Source organism: Accipiter gentilis, chromosome 6, assembly GCF_929443795.1.
Source record: "Accipiter gentilis chromosome 6, bAccGen1.1, whole genome shotgun sequence".
Classification (NCBI taxonomy): domain Eukaryota; kingdom Metazoa; phylum Chordata; class Aves; order Accipitriformes; family Accipitridae; genus Astur; species Astur gentilis.
Window position 1 is genome coordinate 9282576 of NC_064885.1, and position 16316 is coordinate 9298891.

At 37.0% G+C, this 16316-nt stretch overlaps 1 protein-coding gene across 5 annotated transcripts in view; it reads right to left on the bottom strand.

Annotated features, from left to right (window-relative positions):
• The window catches only part of ZZEF1 (zinc finger ZZ-type and EF-hand domain containing 1), a 59871-nt gene that overhangs the window by 30343 nt on the left and 13212 nt on the right, over nt 1-16316 (bottom strand). For 3 of the 5 annotated variants that reach the window (XM_049801954.1, XM_049801953.1, XM_049801957.1), the window contains exons 10-27: nt 16129-16220; nt 14960-15108; nt 14300-14411; nt 12884-13099; nt 11303-11403; nt 10797-10966; nt 9862-9995; nt 9485-9555; nt 8923-9037; nt 8165-8324; nt 7062-7183; nt 6865-6975; nt 6027-6193; nt 5329-5410; nt 4496-4697; nt 3171-3319; nt 2556-2796; nt 873-952 (exon numbers count right to left, since the gene is read on the bottom strand). In XM_049801954.1, the coding sequence (XP_049657911.1) occupies nt 873-952; nt 2556-2796; nt 3171-3319; nt 4496-4697; nt 5329-5410; nt 6027-6193; nt 6865-6975; nt 7062-7183; nt 8165-8324; nt 8923-9037; nt 9485-9555; nt 9862-9995; nt 10797-10966; nt 11303-11403; nt 12884-13099; nt 14300-14411; nt 14960-15108; nt 16129-16220 (2474 nt within the window). Of the gene's footprint in view, nt 1-872; nt 953-2555; nt 2797-3170; nt 3320-4495; nt 4698-5328; nt 5411-6026; nt 6214-6864; nt 6976-7061; nt 7184-8164; nt 8325-8922; nt 9038-9484; nt 9556-9861; nt 9996-10796; nt 10967-11302; nt 11404-12883; nt 13100-14299; nt 14412-14959; nt 15109-16128; nt 16221-16316 lie in introns of all 5 variants that reach the window. The other 2 variants (XM_049801956.1, XM_049801955.1) reach the window with 2 other exon arrangements.

Here is a 16316-nt window from a genome sequence, read left to right on the forward strand (position 1 = left end):
GTCATCTAACTACCGAGTACTGTCAGAGGCAAACACCACCTGTCATGCAACGTGTACAACGCAATTACTCATCTTAACATGCATCTGCACTTACTGCATGTCTAGTGCATCTAGCTGTCAGGAATTCTTACAAGCAGGAAAGAGGAGGGAGGAGGTCACAACATAATAGAACAGTTAATTTGGTGGGTCCGCATCTGAAGGGCTCACAAGAGTAGCAGAAAAGCAGGCCATAGACTGAATTAGCTGTTCTCAAAGGCCGTGCATGTGGTTGTTGACATTTAGAGTCTCCTACAGACCAGTGAAATCTAAATTAATTTTGGCTCTCTGCAGCTGCAGGAGATGACGCAGACACCTCTCACCAGGTTGTGAGCTGATGACAGCAGCTCTTGACATAAGGCTTATGTTTCAAGGAAAATTACATGCAAAAAACACACACTGAACTGAAGCCAGTTACTTGCTTGTCAAAGAAGCAATTACTTCCTTTTCTGTTAGCGCTGCGCTACTGTGAGAACGATGTTTAAGACAGATTTCTTTCTATGCTATACCTCAAAAGAACTCCAACTGCTATGTAAGAATCTTCCTAATTAACAACACACATTCTTGCTGAAAAATAACACAAATTTAACTGATTTTGAGTCAAATTCAGTCCTAAATACTCATGATGACACATCTGGTGCTGAGGGAAGGAGTGGAGTGTAAGAATGCTTAAATGTTTAAGTTTGAAGTATAGAAGTGAATATATGTTCTTCCTAAGTGAAAACAGTTGACCTAGAATCTCTGAAGGAAAATATGGTTCCACCCTACTCCTCAACATTGCACTGTAAAATATCATGGTAAATGACATTAATAGATATCCTTCTGAGTGATCTTACCATCCATATTCTAATTGAATCAGCCAGGGAATATACTTGTGCAAACTCATCACTCAAAGGCACCTTGCCTCCACTGTTGACTAGAAATGAGAGAAAGAAGAGTCCTGTTTATTTACAGCTCCATTTTTACACAGCTTGACTACTTAACTAAAATTATGCTAGAGCCTTCCCTTCATTTCTTAGTCAATACTTGGAATTATGCCTGTAAGAAAAATAGGGAATAAAACCTGCCAACTTTCATACCTCTTAAATACATAAACTGCACCTTGACAGAGTTATTTGCAAAGTTAAATTATGAATATCTTTCTCATCTCTTCCCAAAATTGATGCCTGCAGCTGTGGAAAATAAAAACCTCTCCCTATACATGCAAATATCACTAATGTAAACCAACATCAGAATAATCAAGAAATGCTTAGTACTAACTTAAAGCTCTCTATGTGTATTTAGTTATCGCTTTTTTTTTTCTCTTTTGTTTTATGCTATGAATTTCTGGAATGGACTTTCAACATCAATTTACAAAAATTAAAGACCTGACAAAACAGTTCCCATCAAATGGCCTAGCCTGACAACGACTATAGAGAAAAAGACATTCCTATTCAGGGTCTTCCCTTCCCCGTTCCCCCATTTTTTAAAATTTCTTTTTCCCTTCTCAGCATCACTTGTACATACTTGACATGGTATAGGTGAACATGGGTCCTGAAATTAGTCTCCCCCAGCAAGACAAACAGATGAAGCTATTAACATAACAGTAGGATGGGTATCTTATCCACTCATTAATATTTTTCCTGAGCTACCACAGTTTTAAATCTTACTCAGAAAATTAGATCAATTGTCAGACATAGACAAAATGACTAAAGGCAATAACCATTTTAGTCATCAAGTCAGTCTTTGTGTCAATCATTTTTACCCATAACTTTATAGCTCAAAATGCAAGATGCTTAGCTTCAAAATTGTGACAGAAAGTGAAAGCCTAAAATGAAACCTTTCAAAACCAAGTAACACTTATTATCCAATACTGCAAACATATCAATAAGCTTAATGGAAGGATTGTGTAAGTTAAAAAGTTGTTCAGTTTACCTACTGAAAATATATAAATTGTAATACAACAGACATTATACAAGTTAAAAGCAAAACATAACCTTCTATTTAATTTTAAATTCTATTTAAATTTAAAAATAAAAAATAATTTTTTAAAAAAATGTATTTTGAAGATGCCAAGGTTAATTTCTACAGTATAATGTTTTGGGAGATAATTCACACCTCCTCCAACCCCAACATTCAAAAACATATATAAATTGGTGCTGGCTTTTTAGAAAAGATACAATGAGAGTGGAAAATGATATAAGAACCTCTAATTACTGGGAGCCACATTGTTCTGAACTAAAACCCCAGAGGACATCACTACTGTCTTTGGGTATATTCTTATAAGGCTTAGTTGGTAGCTTATGATAGTTATTAACATTTGGACAGAGCACTTAAGAGAAAAGCATATATTAATATAAAACAAACGCTCTAGAGATAAGGCTTACCTAGTCTACCTAAATGACGACTTCTTTATACAGAACATCTTCTAAAAAATTGTCACACTAAACTGATTTTTCAAGGTTTATAAACTGAACTATAGGACAGTCTTTTACAAACTTTAAGTCTTCATTATTAAGATAGTCTAATATTAAAGTTACCATATTTTTGAAGCTTCTCATACAAATCTGGAGTGAGATACACCAAAGCAGCAAATGTTGAGTTCACAGCTTGATCAACAGTAGAACCAGCAACTATATCTGTCTTTGGGGTCTGTTTTTTACATGCCTGTATAAGTCCTTTGAAAAGTTCAGATTTTTGCCCACTGAAGTCCTGGGCAGGATCTGATTTTGCAAAGTCGATAAGAAAGTTACGGCAGTCATCTTGGCGAGAGCTCCTAGCCTGGAAAGAATGTTAGAAAACATTTCCTTTAATATTATCTGAAAAATTGTTGCAGTTCATTTCTACAGTCAATACATCTACTGCAGTTGAGCAACACATCTTATGAACGATGGCCCTACCCAAGGCCAGGGGCATGAATTAGATGATCTTAGAAGGTCCCTCGCAACTATTCCATGATTCTATGAAAATGGGAACTAATAAAGGGCATAGAACAACAGTTTCTTTCCTCCTTGATATTTGAATTGAACAGCACAAGTGATGACAACTTTAGCAGAACAGCATATGCTTAAGGACTTATCAACTACTTAAGTCTGAATGAAACTGTGATACACAGGGATTTCATGCCAATGAAACAAAAGCAATGGTATAAGTACCTCTTTTTTATCTTGGTGCAATCTACTGCTTTGACTGGCTCTGGGGAGTGCCTCAGGACACATCTGATGCCTGAACACAGGTTTCCACAGAGGAGAATTAAGAACTGATGTTACTTTCAAAGGAGGCAAGTCTGCTTCACTACCTAGTTCTGCAAGAAATTCAGAAGAGACACTTCAGTTACTAAATATTTGTTCATTTTTACAGATTAATGAAAATAATAAGTGTCAAATGTCCAGTAAGGAAAAAAAAAAAAACAAATAAACTGAGCAAGTAATTTCACAACTGTTTCTCTAATGCGGTGCAGAAAACTGATGTACCCTTTCTTTAACGATAGCATCAGTATCTTATAGTGACAATATGTTACATTACGGAAGGACTTTAAATTAAACATTTCTGTTGCACTTTGAACCATAGAAATTCCCCAATTTGCAAGAGAGTTTAAAAGCTTTTTCTCCTACCAAAGACATAATAATTCACTATATGTAAGCATGCTTATATTAAGAAAGGGAGAAAATATTCTAAGATAAGAACACTTGGGTTAGTTCCCCAAATTCACAGGTAAGTACCAGCCTAATTTTCCAAGGTAAGTACTGACCACCTGATTGCAGCAAGAACTCTTTAACCTTGTTTAACTTCTCCAAAGTGGTGAATGAACTGAGATTTAGGAAGCTAGATAGAAGTGTTCTGGTTTTGAAATTAAAGATTAAACAGTTCTTTTTTTTTTTTCTTATGGCATCCATCTCATATTTTGTATTTTACTTATTTTCAGTGGCCCAAATCCTTACTCTACTTAAGTTCTGGAATTAGCCAAACTTAATTTGTGAATTCAAATCTAGATCAATACCAAATGCTCATTTTAAACTGTTTTAATCATTTGTGTTATATTTTTTTCAGTTTGTTGGCTCCATACTCACAGCACCAATATGGGGTGGATCACAGCACTAGGGAACAATTTTAAAAGAACAGGAAGAACAGAAGATTGGGCAAACTCTGATATTAGTTCATAAATATAATTCATCTTAGTATAATTACTTCCAGGTGTCTGTGTCTTTCTAACACTGGCTTCTGAATACTAGAGAAATCAGTGATCCCTGTGACATTCTCTACTAGAGTAGTCCCACAGAACAGCAGCCAGGCTTGCCACAAAAAGTGGGTATAGCTCAATGACCAAACTTTGTTAAGCAGCAATACAGCAAGTCTTCCATCTTCAGTCAAGAGGGAAATACAAAAGGAACTTTGTTTCCACAGGGGATTTGAAACATAAAGGCCTTGTATCTCCTCTTTATATGGCATCAAAACTTCTGGAGCTATTAAATGCACTCACCTCGTAGAGATTTCAGTGCCATACTTCGGGAAGCCAAGCGCCCCATCAACCGGGATACAAGAAGCTGTAAATCCAAGCCCCAAGAAACGGCAACATCTGGTAGGCCATAAGCAGTGACGGAAAACTTGTAGCCCCACTCATTATTACTGCTGTCAGAGTGAAAGAGAAACTGCAGCCGTGGGCCAGCCTTAAAGGTCACTTTCTACAGAGCAACAAAACAGTCATTTTGCCAAATGTACATGACAGGAAGACGTTTCAGGGTAATGAATTTCCTTCAGCAACTGTGGTTTTCAGTATTATGTTCTGTCCATCTAATTTCCCCCACCATCTGAATGAGAAACCCACAATACTAAGCAGGTAAAACTTTTATTCAATAGCTTAATGAGGAATTTTATAGATAATTGAGCTTTAGAAGTCAGAGCCACAAAACAACAGAGAAGCATCCCATTTGAGTAGGTGTCACTGAAGAAAGAGCGTAGCCACAGGAAGCGCTATGCTCATCTCATGATGTAAAAAATTGCGAGGGCAGTGTTTCAACGAGTAAGTTTTACCCATGCGGTTACTGGCAGTTAAACATGATTATTACTTTTCATTTTGACTGACTGCTTCTTTGATAACAGCAACAAAGAGGGATTCCTTTACTCATTCACTCCTTTTATTTGCATCATTGCAGACTTTCTTCCTCACCTCCTACCCCCCACCTTTGAGAGGGAATAAACACACACACACGCATGGAAGCACACATGCTTTTAGACAATAGGTTTTCCACGTGGTTCATAAGAATGTCCTAAAATTGGATATATCACTTGGTTCAGAATTTTAAAGGTGCTCACCTTAGGCCACTTCTCAGTGCCAACCTTTGTATCGTAACGAGTTTTTGCACCTCTGGCATCAGTAAACTCCAGGTAATCATACCTGTGAAAATTGCAATTCATTACTTCCAAATTTACTTTTTAAGTTTTGGGGGAAGATGTTTGCTTTTGGATTTTTCACAAGTGCATCTCAGTGTACTCTGTCACATCTTTCTGAACCACACCTGCATTGCTTCACGTGACTGCTAAGGAATTTATTTCATGTTTCAATGTAGTAGTCCCAGCAAACACAGACCTGCTTTCCTGCAGAACTTTCCCAACCCTTCAGAATTGGTAATGGGTGCTAATTTTAACATCTGGCATATACCTTAACTAAGCAGTAGCCTGATGTATTACCAAGAGAAACCAAGCCAATAGTTCTGCTTAAAGAGGGCAAAATAAAATACCACAAGCACAAACTGTGTGGTCACAGCAATATTAGAAACCAGATCACGGACAAAGGAACCAAAATCCATATGAACAGCATTTCTGTACATTTGCTAGGAGAAGTGGTTTTCAGCACCAGAAGTTATTCAAAATACACATTGTGTATTATGCAGGACAATGAAGAAATTGAAATGCCATGCTTGGAGTGCTGGAAGTATTCCTTGCACATTGAAACATGAATTGCTCCTCTACAAATAGAAAGTGGAATCTAACACTGCACAAGAGCAAATTACCTTCTTTCAGTTTCACATTTTTCATCAAATTCCACCTCAAAGTAAGTTGCCCCATGACATAGGAAGACTGAGACCTCATGGCAATTATTTTCATAGTTATGAGGTGATTCCATTGTCCACGTTCGCAATACCACAGGCTGTTCTTGCTGCCAGCTTTCCATTTCCATCTGTAGAACAAAAATGTATTCTTGAGATACAAATGTAAAGCATTTTTAAAAAAAATTTAAAAAAAACCCACACTAGATATTTCTGTCTATACTTTCAAGTTGCCAGATGTACATACAAACTGGCATTTTAAAAGCTACAGCATTGATTTACACCTAAACTAGTTATAAAGAAACCCTTGATAATCATGGCAAGGAAGCACTTCTAAAGTAAAATTCATCCAGTTTACTAGGGGAGGAGAGAGTCTCACCCCAGAAGTGCCTACAAGTCTCCAAGGATAACAAAAAGAGAGTCTGGATGACTAATGCAAACTTAAATATCTACACTACAGACATACAGCCTTTATTTGCATCACCACAAGCAGTGAAGCTAAAGATGTTAAGCACATACTATTTTTAATTTATTTTGGTCTTCATGTTCAGAATCCCTCCTTCCTGTCTATCTTCTAGGCTTCTCATTCCAATTGCACTTTCTGGTCACTTTGCTCATCTTCCGTATCAGTACAGGTATATTTCTAGTTCTTCACTCAACATTTCATTACACACCCAATGCTTTTAGAAGCTTTCCAGCTCCTTTCAAACACTCAATAACAGAATCACCTGAGTTTTCTATGTCTTTCTTGCAATTTTGCTTTTGTTTCACTGTACTTGATAGTTCCTGGATCTTTAGTTACCTTATGAGGCTCACTACAAAGGCTTTTCAGTGGTTCTATCAAAGTGCTGAATCCCTGTAGCAGAGTACAGTATGGAATGTCTAAAGTGCAAAAATCCAACAAGAAGATGACCTAGAAGAAAACACAGGTTTCATGAAAATGCACATAACCATAGCCATGCTACCCGGGAATAGTACAAAATCCCAATGTTCACTTACCAGCTGACGAGTTGCCATAGCAAAGACAGAGTTACTTATTTTTTCTACTATTGTTTTGCCACTATATTGAGATAAAAGTGACTGCAAAATCGTTCTGATATTTGACAGGAACTGGCCCACATCTAAAGAGAAAAAAAACCCTTAATAGCCACCTTAAGGATTTTCTACCACAACCTGCTTTATCAAACACTTAAGTGCATGATGATGTGCACAAGAAGAAAGACAGCAGGAAAGGCATCTGCTGCCCCAAGGCAGTGACACTCAAGAGTGAAAACAGTTCAGAGAAGTTTTCTGTGATATTTCTATTGTGGAAACAAGTCATGCTTATCAACCATACTACAAAAAAGATGAGTGATGAGTAATTTAATCAAACACTCCAAGACTGTTTCAACAATCTCAGGGTATCCAGTGGCCTTCCTACACAACCAAGAAATGCAGCTTAAGTAACAAGTGATGCTAGTAATTTTTAGCTATAGCCTTACTCCATTTTTAAATGTAGGACAGGAACACAACATAGTTATTTATACACAAATAACATAAACATGAAGTAATTTTACATAAAGTTACACCTCCATTAAGTACTTGGCCCAATTAACTACTCAATACTGAGCTGCTGCATTAAAAAACAAAACCAAACAAGAAATACTAAACAAAAAAACCCAAACCACTATAGCAAAACACCCCTTAGAAATTCCCAGCTTCTTAAGTAAGTTCCTTTCTTCTTGCTATTACAAACATCTAGGAAAATACATACTAGCACACAGGAGCTTATCAAAACAAGGGACATTTAAAGAAATCAAAATGTTGAAATGAAGGTCTGAAACTGTTTGTTGTTTGGGGTTTTTGTCCAGTATCTGCCCCCCATAACTTACTGAAATTTTTCTGAAGATTGTCCCAACATAAAATTATTGGTATGGCTAAAATTCTAGAGTTACTTAATATGCCCACAAATTCCTTCCTAGAGAGATTAGAAATGCTGTGACAGTTATGAGTATGCCTCAGGCAACCACTGGTGAACACTTACTATACTGCAATTTGCAAAATCACATTTTGAAGCCCTGTATTACACCACACTTAATTCTGTATTCAATTCCAGCACTTACAGTTTTTAAGTATTTCTACTGCAAGATCCTTGGCTGAATTATCGCTACCCTTAAGTTGCAGGTAGCACCATGAAAGGAGGCTACCTTGAACAGACCAGAATAAGGAGGACAAGACTGTGCCACTCTCTTGCTGCGCAACATCCAGCATCATCATTTCACACTGAAAAATAAAGAACGTAAAAAAGGACATCCTCTTCTGCTGCAGAATGACACACAATATACACTAAGTAAACTGTGATGGACATTATCATCCCACTTACTCCACAAAAAAGGTTAAAAGCAACTGACAAGCAGCATATAACGCCATGAAGCAACTGATATCTCTCGCTTCGATAAGTCGCAATTTTAAGTAGGAATAGCTATGAGTCACTAGTTCTCAACACATTTTTTCTACATATGTAAATGACCCTCCTCCATTCAACACCTTCCTTAGTGGCATGACCAATTCTAACCTCCCAATATGGGATGATTACTTCTGTTTCCTAGTGTTGGTAGGGTGCCATAAAGTCTTTTCAATGCTATGAAAAAAGACACTCTTATACATTACTTACCCTACTATTATGAAATGTTAATGCTTAAAGGAAAATACTTCAACTGGTCGGAAAACCTAATCCTACAGATGCTAATAGCATGAACAGTTTTATCCAGAAGGACAGGAAAGCTAGTTCTTTAGCATACATCTCAGGCATGCAGCTCGTGTTTGAACGCATACAAAAATCATGGCAAAGCAGGAAGAGGAACAGAGCAAAGATAGTTACCTCTCTTGCTGCCACTAGCAGAAGGGTATCCATGACTGATAGCACTTCACTTATGTCAAAATTTGCAGAAACTCCTTTCTCTGGGAGTAACAGGAGTCCACCTGGATCTTGATCACTAAAAACCAAACATCATCTTACCAACCAACAACAAGTAGCACGGTTCCAAAACACAAACTTAGTTATCCTTGTAACAAATCTGTAGAGATTCTATTGTGTAATTACTATGAAAAATCAAAAGTTTGGGTTCTGATGACTCCAGACTTATTATATCAATACCAGCCATCACAATGGACAAATAAACACTTAAAAAATTGGAAGACAGCCTGGGAGAAGCCTACGAGCAATGTACTGTGATTTCAGCACTAACCTTGGACAATGTTTTATATAGCTATTCAGTTAATAACCATATTAAGTAGTAGTATTCTCCTTTCTAAAGCAAAGTCAGTTGATTATTTTTGAGAATTATTTTCAAGGGAAATAACATTTCTAAAAAGGATTAAATATGAACTTATTAACAGATGTGAGGTATCAGACAACTATTTTCAATTTCAGGATCCCTTACCTGAAGTGGGTACACAAGGATCTGAACGCAAGATGTACAGATTGCTTATGTTCTTGCTCTGTGATGTTTTTCTAGAAAAGGAAAAAGATTTATTTTTTATGATACGTTCTGTTTCCCTCCTCTGTGAGAAAGAATTCTAATTTCTGCGCTCTACTATTCATTTTTGGTAAGAAAGGCAGGGTTAGCTCCTCTTTCTTGGGATAAGCTGCAGAGAGAGAGAAGGGGGAGGGTAAAAAGAGGCAAAGAAAAAAAAATGAAGGTTCTTACTTTAATGGGACAAAGTATAGATTATTTGACAACAAGAACTCAGATTTGTCCTCTTTTTTTGCATAAAGAAAGCAGCTACTAAACAATCAATTTCTCATTTAATGGTTTACCATCATAGTGAAGAGCTGGTGTCGCCTGGTCTGTCTATCTGGGAAAAAGATTGCTGCTCCACTGAGTAAGGTGTTCTTAACTTCCTCTTTTAGCATTTTCATTGGCATGAAGTTACTGTCCCCCATATCCACTACTGCTCATACAAAAAGGAAACAAAATTACAAGCTCAAATTAATACTCCATCTAATATGTTAGAGGCATAACTGAATTAAATGTGTTACTTTACACAACTTCAAGCCCTTGCAATCCCATTATGCACACAGAAAATGAGGAGAAACTTTTTGACTTTTAGCAAGAAAGATTTTTCTAAGGATCTATTTATTCATTCATTGAGTAAATTAATTCTAGGAACATTAAGACTTGACCGTTATCAAAGCTAATAAAGTTTTTAAGATGTGACAGAGTCTATATAAACTGGTTTATCTCCAGCTTGCTTTTCAGGAGACTGTTAGGTAATTAACAAAAAAATTACACTTGAATAAAGAGAGTGCCATCCTACTTCCAGTGAAATCTAATGTGTAATTCCCATTCTCTTCACTGGCTCCAGAACCTTCCCTGTGTTTCTGTAAACCTTACAGGCTTCTTGTAAGAACATTTATATTTATATGAAATACCAGAAATAAATGAACCCCAGTAACATTATATTAAAGGATCACATTCCTTGCTAGTTCAAGAATGTGACATGTTCGAAAGAAGTTTTCTGTTGCACCTGTTTCCAGATCACATGTTGTCAGAAAGTCTATAAAACTATTTCATAGGGTCAAGGAAAATTTCACTGTGATCGACTAATTAGCAGACACTGACCTGAAGAAGAAACAAAGAACAGTAGCTGACTTGGCCTCTAGGAATACATCTCTTTTCCCAAATTCTAACTGTTGTAACACACTTGTAAGCCAGAACAGACAAAACAGTTAATATATTCAATATAAATTACCTTCACACAAATGTCTATAAAGCTCTTCTGCAGCTTCTGTGTGACCAGATGTTTTGTTCTGAGAAGTTTCTTGAGGTTTAGCATTTTTATTGTCTCCAGTAAGTACAGAGAAGCAGCTCTGGAGAAGCTGCAATAGCAGTGTTTGAGCAAAGATACATTCTTCCCTTGGGCTGTAAGAAAACATAAAACAAACAGAAGCAAAAACTGGAATAGAAGCGCTTTTGTACCAGATAATGCTATGAAAGTCACTACCTCAGATGGTTAAAAAACACAGAGTAGAGAGCACATAGCCAAAAAAAGTATAGCTACCAGCTAAATTAATCTACATCTTCTCAAGGTTCTACATAACGTTATAGTTAAAAACACATATGGCAGCAGTAAGAAAATGTTATTTATGTAAATGATGTAGTTTAGGAAGAAGAAACTGCTGCAACTAAACTAAGCATACTTTATTTATACATACACACACAGATTAGTGCTTCACACAGAGTAAAGAAGTGACTTACTTTTGGTGAAGTTTATTGTAAAAATTCCAGAACAGCTGCAAATCAAGGCCTGTGAAATCTAAAAATGACTTGTATTTTAATCCACTCTCCTTCTGTTGAACCTTAAAAAGGTAAAGAAAATGCAGGATTGGAAAATTAACTCTATACAGATCACATTTATAAAAAGCAAATCCCTGAGCACTGGGCTTAAAGCAGCCTAGTTTCCCATAAATTTGCAGCTAACATGAATTCCAGTATAAGTTCTTTCATGGATATTCCAGTGTCTAAATGTGACAGTTCATGCTGAAACCTTCCCCATCACAGAGCTACTAATAAGGACTCTCTCTCCTCTTTCTACATGTCTAGTGCCCCATCCCTGTCCTCCACCACCAAAAGACTTTACAACCTCTCCCTCTTCTTGATCCAAAGTAAGTAATAGCCTGTCACGGTTTAACCCCAGCCGGCAACTAAGCACCATGCAGCTGTTCGCTCACTCCCTCCCTCAGCAGGATAGGGGAAGGGTATTGGAAATGTAAAAGTGAGAAAATTCATGGGTTGAGATAAGAACAGTTTAATAATTGAAATAATAAAATAATAATAATGTAATGAAAAGGAAAATAACAAAGATCAATAAAACCCAAGACAGACAAATAATGCAAATGAAAACAATTGCTCACCACCAACTGACTGATGCCCAGCCAGTCCCCGAGCAGCTCCCCCTGCCTCCCCCAACCTTCCCCCAGCTTTATATGCTGAGCATGATGCCATATGGTCTGGAATATCCCTTTGGTCAGCTGTCCCAGCTGTGTCCCCTCCCAAATTCTTGTGTCCCCCCCACAGCGTACTTGGTGGTGGGGTGGGGTGAGGAGCACAAATGGCCTTGAGACTGTGTAAACACTGCTCAGTGACAACTACAACACCCCTGTGTTATCAGCACTGCTTCCAGCACAAATCCAAAACATAGTCCCACACCAGCTACTATGAAGAAAATTAACTCTACCCCAGCTAAAACCAGCACATAACCAAAATGAGACTGCCCATGGTTTGGAATCAAAGTTGAAAAGGCACAGATGCATGCACTATAAGAACAAAACATGATTTTGACACATATCTTCAGAAGCAGGGTAGCTCATGCTGGCATACATCAGCACATAGCAGCCACTTCTCTTAACTGTATACATCTCACCCTAGATATTTACAGAATTATCTCAGATAAGAGGACATGTTTTAATCTATGCAACCTTCCTAGCCACCTCGCTATGCATTTTTCCAGATGCTTGCTTCAGAAACAGCTACAGTACCTAATAGATAGTAGAGCATCCTCCTGTTGCATCTACCTCACCCAGCATTGTAACCTGATGCTGAAAAATGGTTCTTAACTCTCTTCAGGACCTGAAGCAAGCATATTCCTAGTCAACTTCAGTAAACATACACAGAATGCTATTTTTCAGAAACCATTTTTTTCTCCACAGCTTGGTTTTAACAATTGCTAGTACCTAGTACCAAGACTTTTCTTTATCTGTTCACAATTACTGTTAGCATAGCCTTATTACTTTTAGCATGGTAAATACACGCTTAAAAACATCTAAGAAGTAAAAATACCAAGTCCTGCGCCAGCTGCTGGATGAAATGAAGCGTCTTCAAGAGAAGAGTTGTGCCACAAACTGTATCGCCATCAGTTTTCCTGCACTGCAAGCAGTTCATGCTCCTATTGGGCTCATCTCGCATAGGCCGAAGATACCCAAGAACATTCAGGCCCTGCACTCCAAGCCGTTCTGCTGTGTCTTGTCTTGTGCACAAGAACTTTATCATCAAGTACTAGAAGGATATAAACACAGCACAAGGTTTGGTTTTAAAAGCTAGTATAAATTTCACTTTTAAAAGACATGAGTGCACATGTGAGGAGACTGCAGGTGGGGTTGGGGGGACAAGGCTTATTGCCAGTCAATCACCTCCAGAAGTTTAAAATACTGAGCCTGAGATTCAGGCTAAACTCGAACTCTCTCCATGTCCAAAAAACCTCACAGTGATGGTTCTGTGACCTCTACAAGCATCTGCAAAGTTAGTTAATTCATTATCAGTTCCATTCATTCTCCATATTCTGGCTCTATAGTTACAGCATTTCTGCAGGTTAAAAAATTATTAGCTGCATTTAAAAGCAAGCAGAGAATCAATACGTAATATTTAAAACATACTTCTATGCAATCTGTCCACAGTGAGGTACAGAACACAAAGCTGGAGGGAACAGCAAGTTCTGCCATCCAAATGTATTTAGTAACTCCGCACATTCATAAGTGTCAGGGACTAAGGGTTACATAGACAACAGCAGAATGTCTTAGCAAGCAGTGACGGTTTTAGAAAAATTCCCAGCTGACTTAAAACTGTGCCACCACTTCTGCTAATTTCCACAGTACAAAAAGGGATGGGGGAACTACGCAACAGTTGACTCTGGAAACAAGGTAACTGCAGGGTCTGAAAAGCAAAATTTCATACTTAAGCACTACAAATCAAAACCCATATTCTGCCACTCTTGAAACAGAAAAGTCTCACATTCCTCAAGGAAGTCAACCTACCTGATGGAACTGCTTAGTAATTGTTTGTCCCTTAAAACAAGAGTTAAGGAACCTGACTTTGAAAGAATAAATGCTGTAACTATGCAGTATTTAATTCTTCTAGATATTAGAATAAAGCAACAATCATGTAATTCTTTTTAGAAATATTTCCTCATGATAAAACCAGTAGTCTGCACATTATCACATAATTTTGCATTTAATTTGATCCTGAAGCACCATTTAACTACAGCTATATATGTGTACATACAGAGAAAAAGAATAAAACTCAGAGGACAAAAGTCAAATCATTCATTTAACTAGAAGTCCATTGATTTTTATCTCTACCCAGAAGAGTTCTCCTCACACAAAAAAAGACTTATGGTTATTTCAATTGGCATTACAACAAAGCACAGAGATGAGCCTCTGCTCACTGTGACTGGGCCAATGGATTTTCATGGTTTCTTACTTGGGAAATTCTGCATTGCTGCATTTTGACATCAACTTCGTCCCATTCTTCTTCCACTTCAAACCAGCCAATAGGATCATCATCTCCCAAATCATCACATGAACAACTGCTTCTATGTATAAAGGAATGTAACAAACTTTGTAAAGAAAAAGTTTAAAGAAACTGCAAAGCTGTTGATATGCTACCAAAATATTTTTTGCATGTTAAGGCTATAAAGATGAGAGAGAGATAACAGAAACTTTCACTTACCTTGCATGTGCTAGAGTTTGGGTAAGAAAATTAAGGATATCTTTTTAATCATGGTCCCTAATGTACCCTCACTCCTAAGCAACAGTTTTGAGAAAGTCATTTAATAAAGGCTAATTAACATATGATCTTCCTATAAATTGTTTCTGTTATCTGTGTTCTTCACCTCAAGTAGACAGTTTGTTATATCCCTTTTTAAACAGGTCTTTAAATCAAGAGGCTTAAGACAACAGCTATATACATATTTCCTCAAGCACACCAAATTGAGGGTCATTAAAATCAAACAAGTAACAATTAAATAATGCGTAATTTTTAAGTCATTTGGAACCATTCTCGGTAGTTCAAGTAGCATTGCAAAAAGATCTAACATAACATTTATTTTCCATGTATTCACTACAAAAAGTCCACTTCTACCTGTTCTTTAAAAATTGTTTGAATTCCCGCAGCTTCCATTTGTCATAGCTTTCAAACCTTTTGAAGTGTTCCTCTGCATGGAACCTTTCTGAAGCACTATTATAAGCAAACACTAGCCCACACTGGGCCCCAATAGCACCTCTTCGGACCTAAAAGAACAAATCCAGAGCAATGTATTAAAAAGCTGACAATAAAAGAAGGTGTTGCTTTCAAAGAAAAAATAAAATATGGAAAGCAACTAAATACTGACAATACTGATCTTTGGAATTGCACTTTTTTTTACCTAAAGAAAAATGAAACACATTTAGAGAAATGTTATGAAAACCTTCCTAACTCACTGAACCAGGATCATGTACATGGTTACTATTTGCTACATTTGTCCCTCTGCTAGCACCCTAACATTAACTACACTCCGCATATTAATTATCATTCTAATTTTGTATACTTTTTCAATTTAAAAAAACCCAAACCTAAAATTATGTATCCCAGCATCGCTACACTGCAAAACAGCTTAGCTGCCTCTCCAGCTCCAACTAGAATTTACTTGCCAGAAGTCCATTCATGTTTAATTCTCTTTGACATTGAAATACGCATCCTTGTTCCAGGAATTAAAATACTGCTTTGCCTTAAATAAATTCAGCTGCAGAAATCTCACTGAAGTTTTGTCCTGGCCATAAGATTTAATCACAAAATCTTGCTTTTAAACCAGATAAAACCACGCCAAGTGTTCAAATTACACTGATGTCTCTAAAAAGAATTTGAAAGACCCTACATTTAATATGAACTCACGTGCTATATGTCTTGAAATCTGCTATTCACAGAGTTGAAAAATTATTTTAAATATAAGGTATATAATACTACAAATCAATCCATACTCTTTAGAGAGAAACCATACACCTAAGGCTCACTGGCTTGAGTATATTACAGGATAAAGACAAAAGCAATAGAAAATAAATGTCTTTACTGCATGCTTATGGCACCCTGAAACAACTTAAGACCTCCATTTCCTTAACTTCCCTGTGACTTACATAAAAGTAAAACCCCAAAATAACACTGTTGCAAGACTAATTTAAAATTTCAGTTCATACAAAAAAAAAAATTCTAATTCAACTCTACCACTAGGGAAAAAAGCAAGCCTCCTACTTGAAAAGCGCGGAGGAACTACATACCTTTATTCTAATTTGTGTCACTTGAAATGAAGATTCAGTTCCAGTAGAAAGAATGATACTTGCTCTGGTCTTCCCAGTTTCAGTAAGAAAACCTAAAGCAGCAGCAGAAATGGAATGAGGTTGGAAGGACTGCTTGCACAAGGTGTTTGAAAGAGAACACCAAGATTGTGGACTAAAGGGGGGAAACA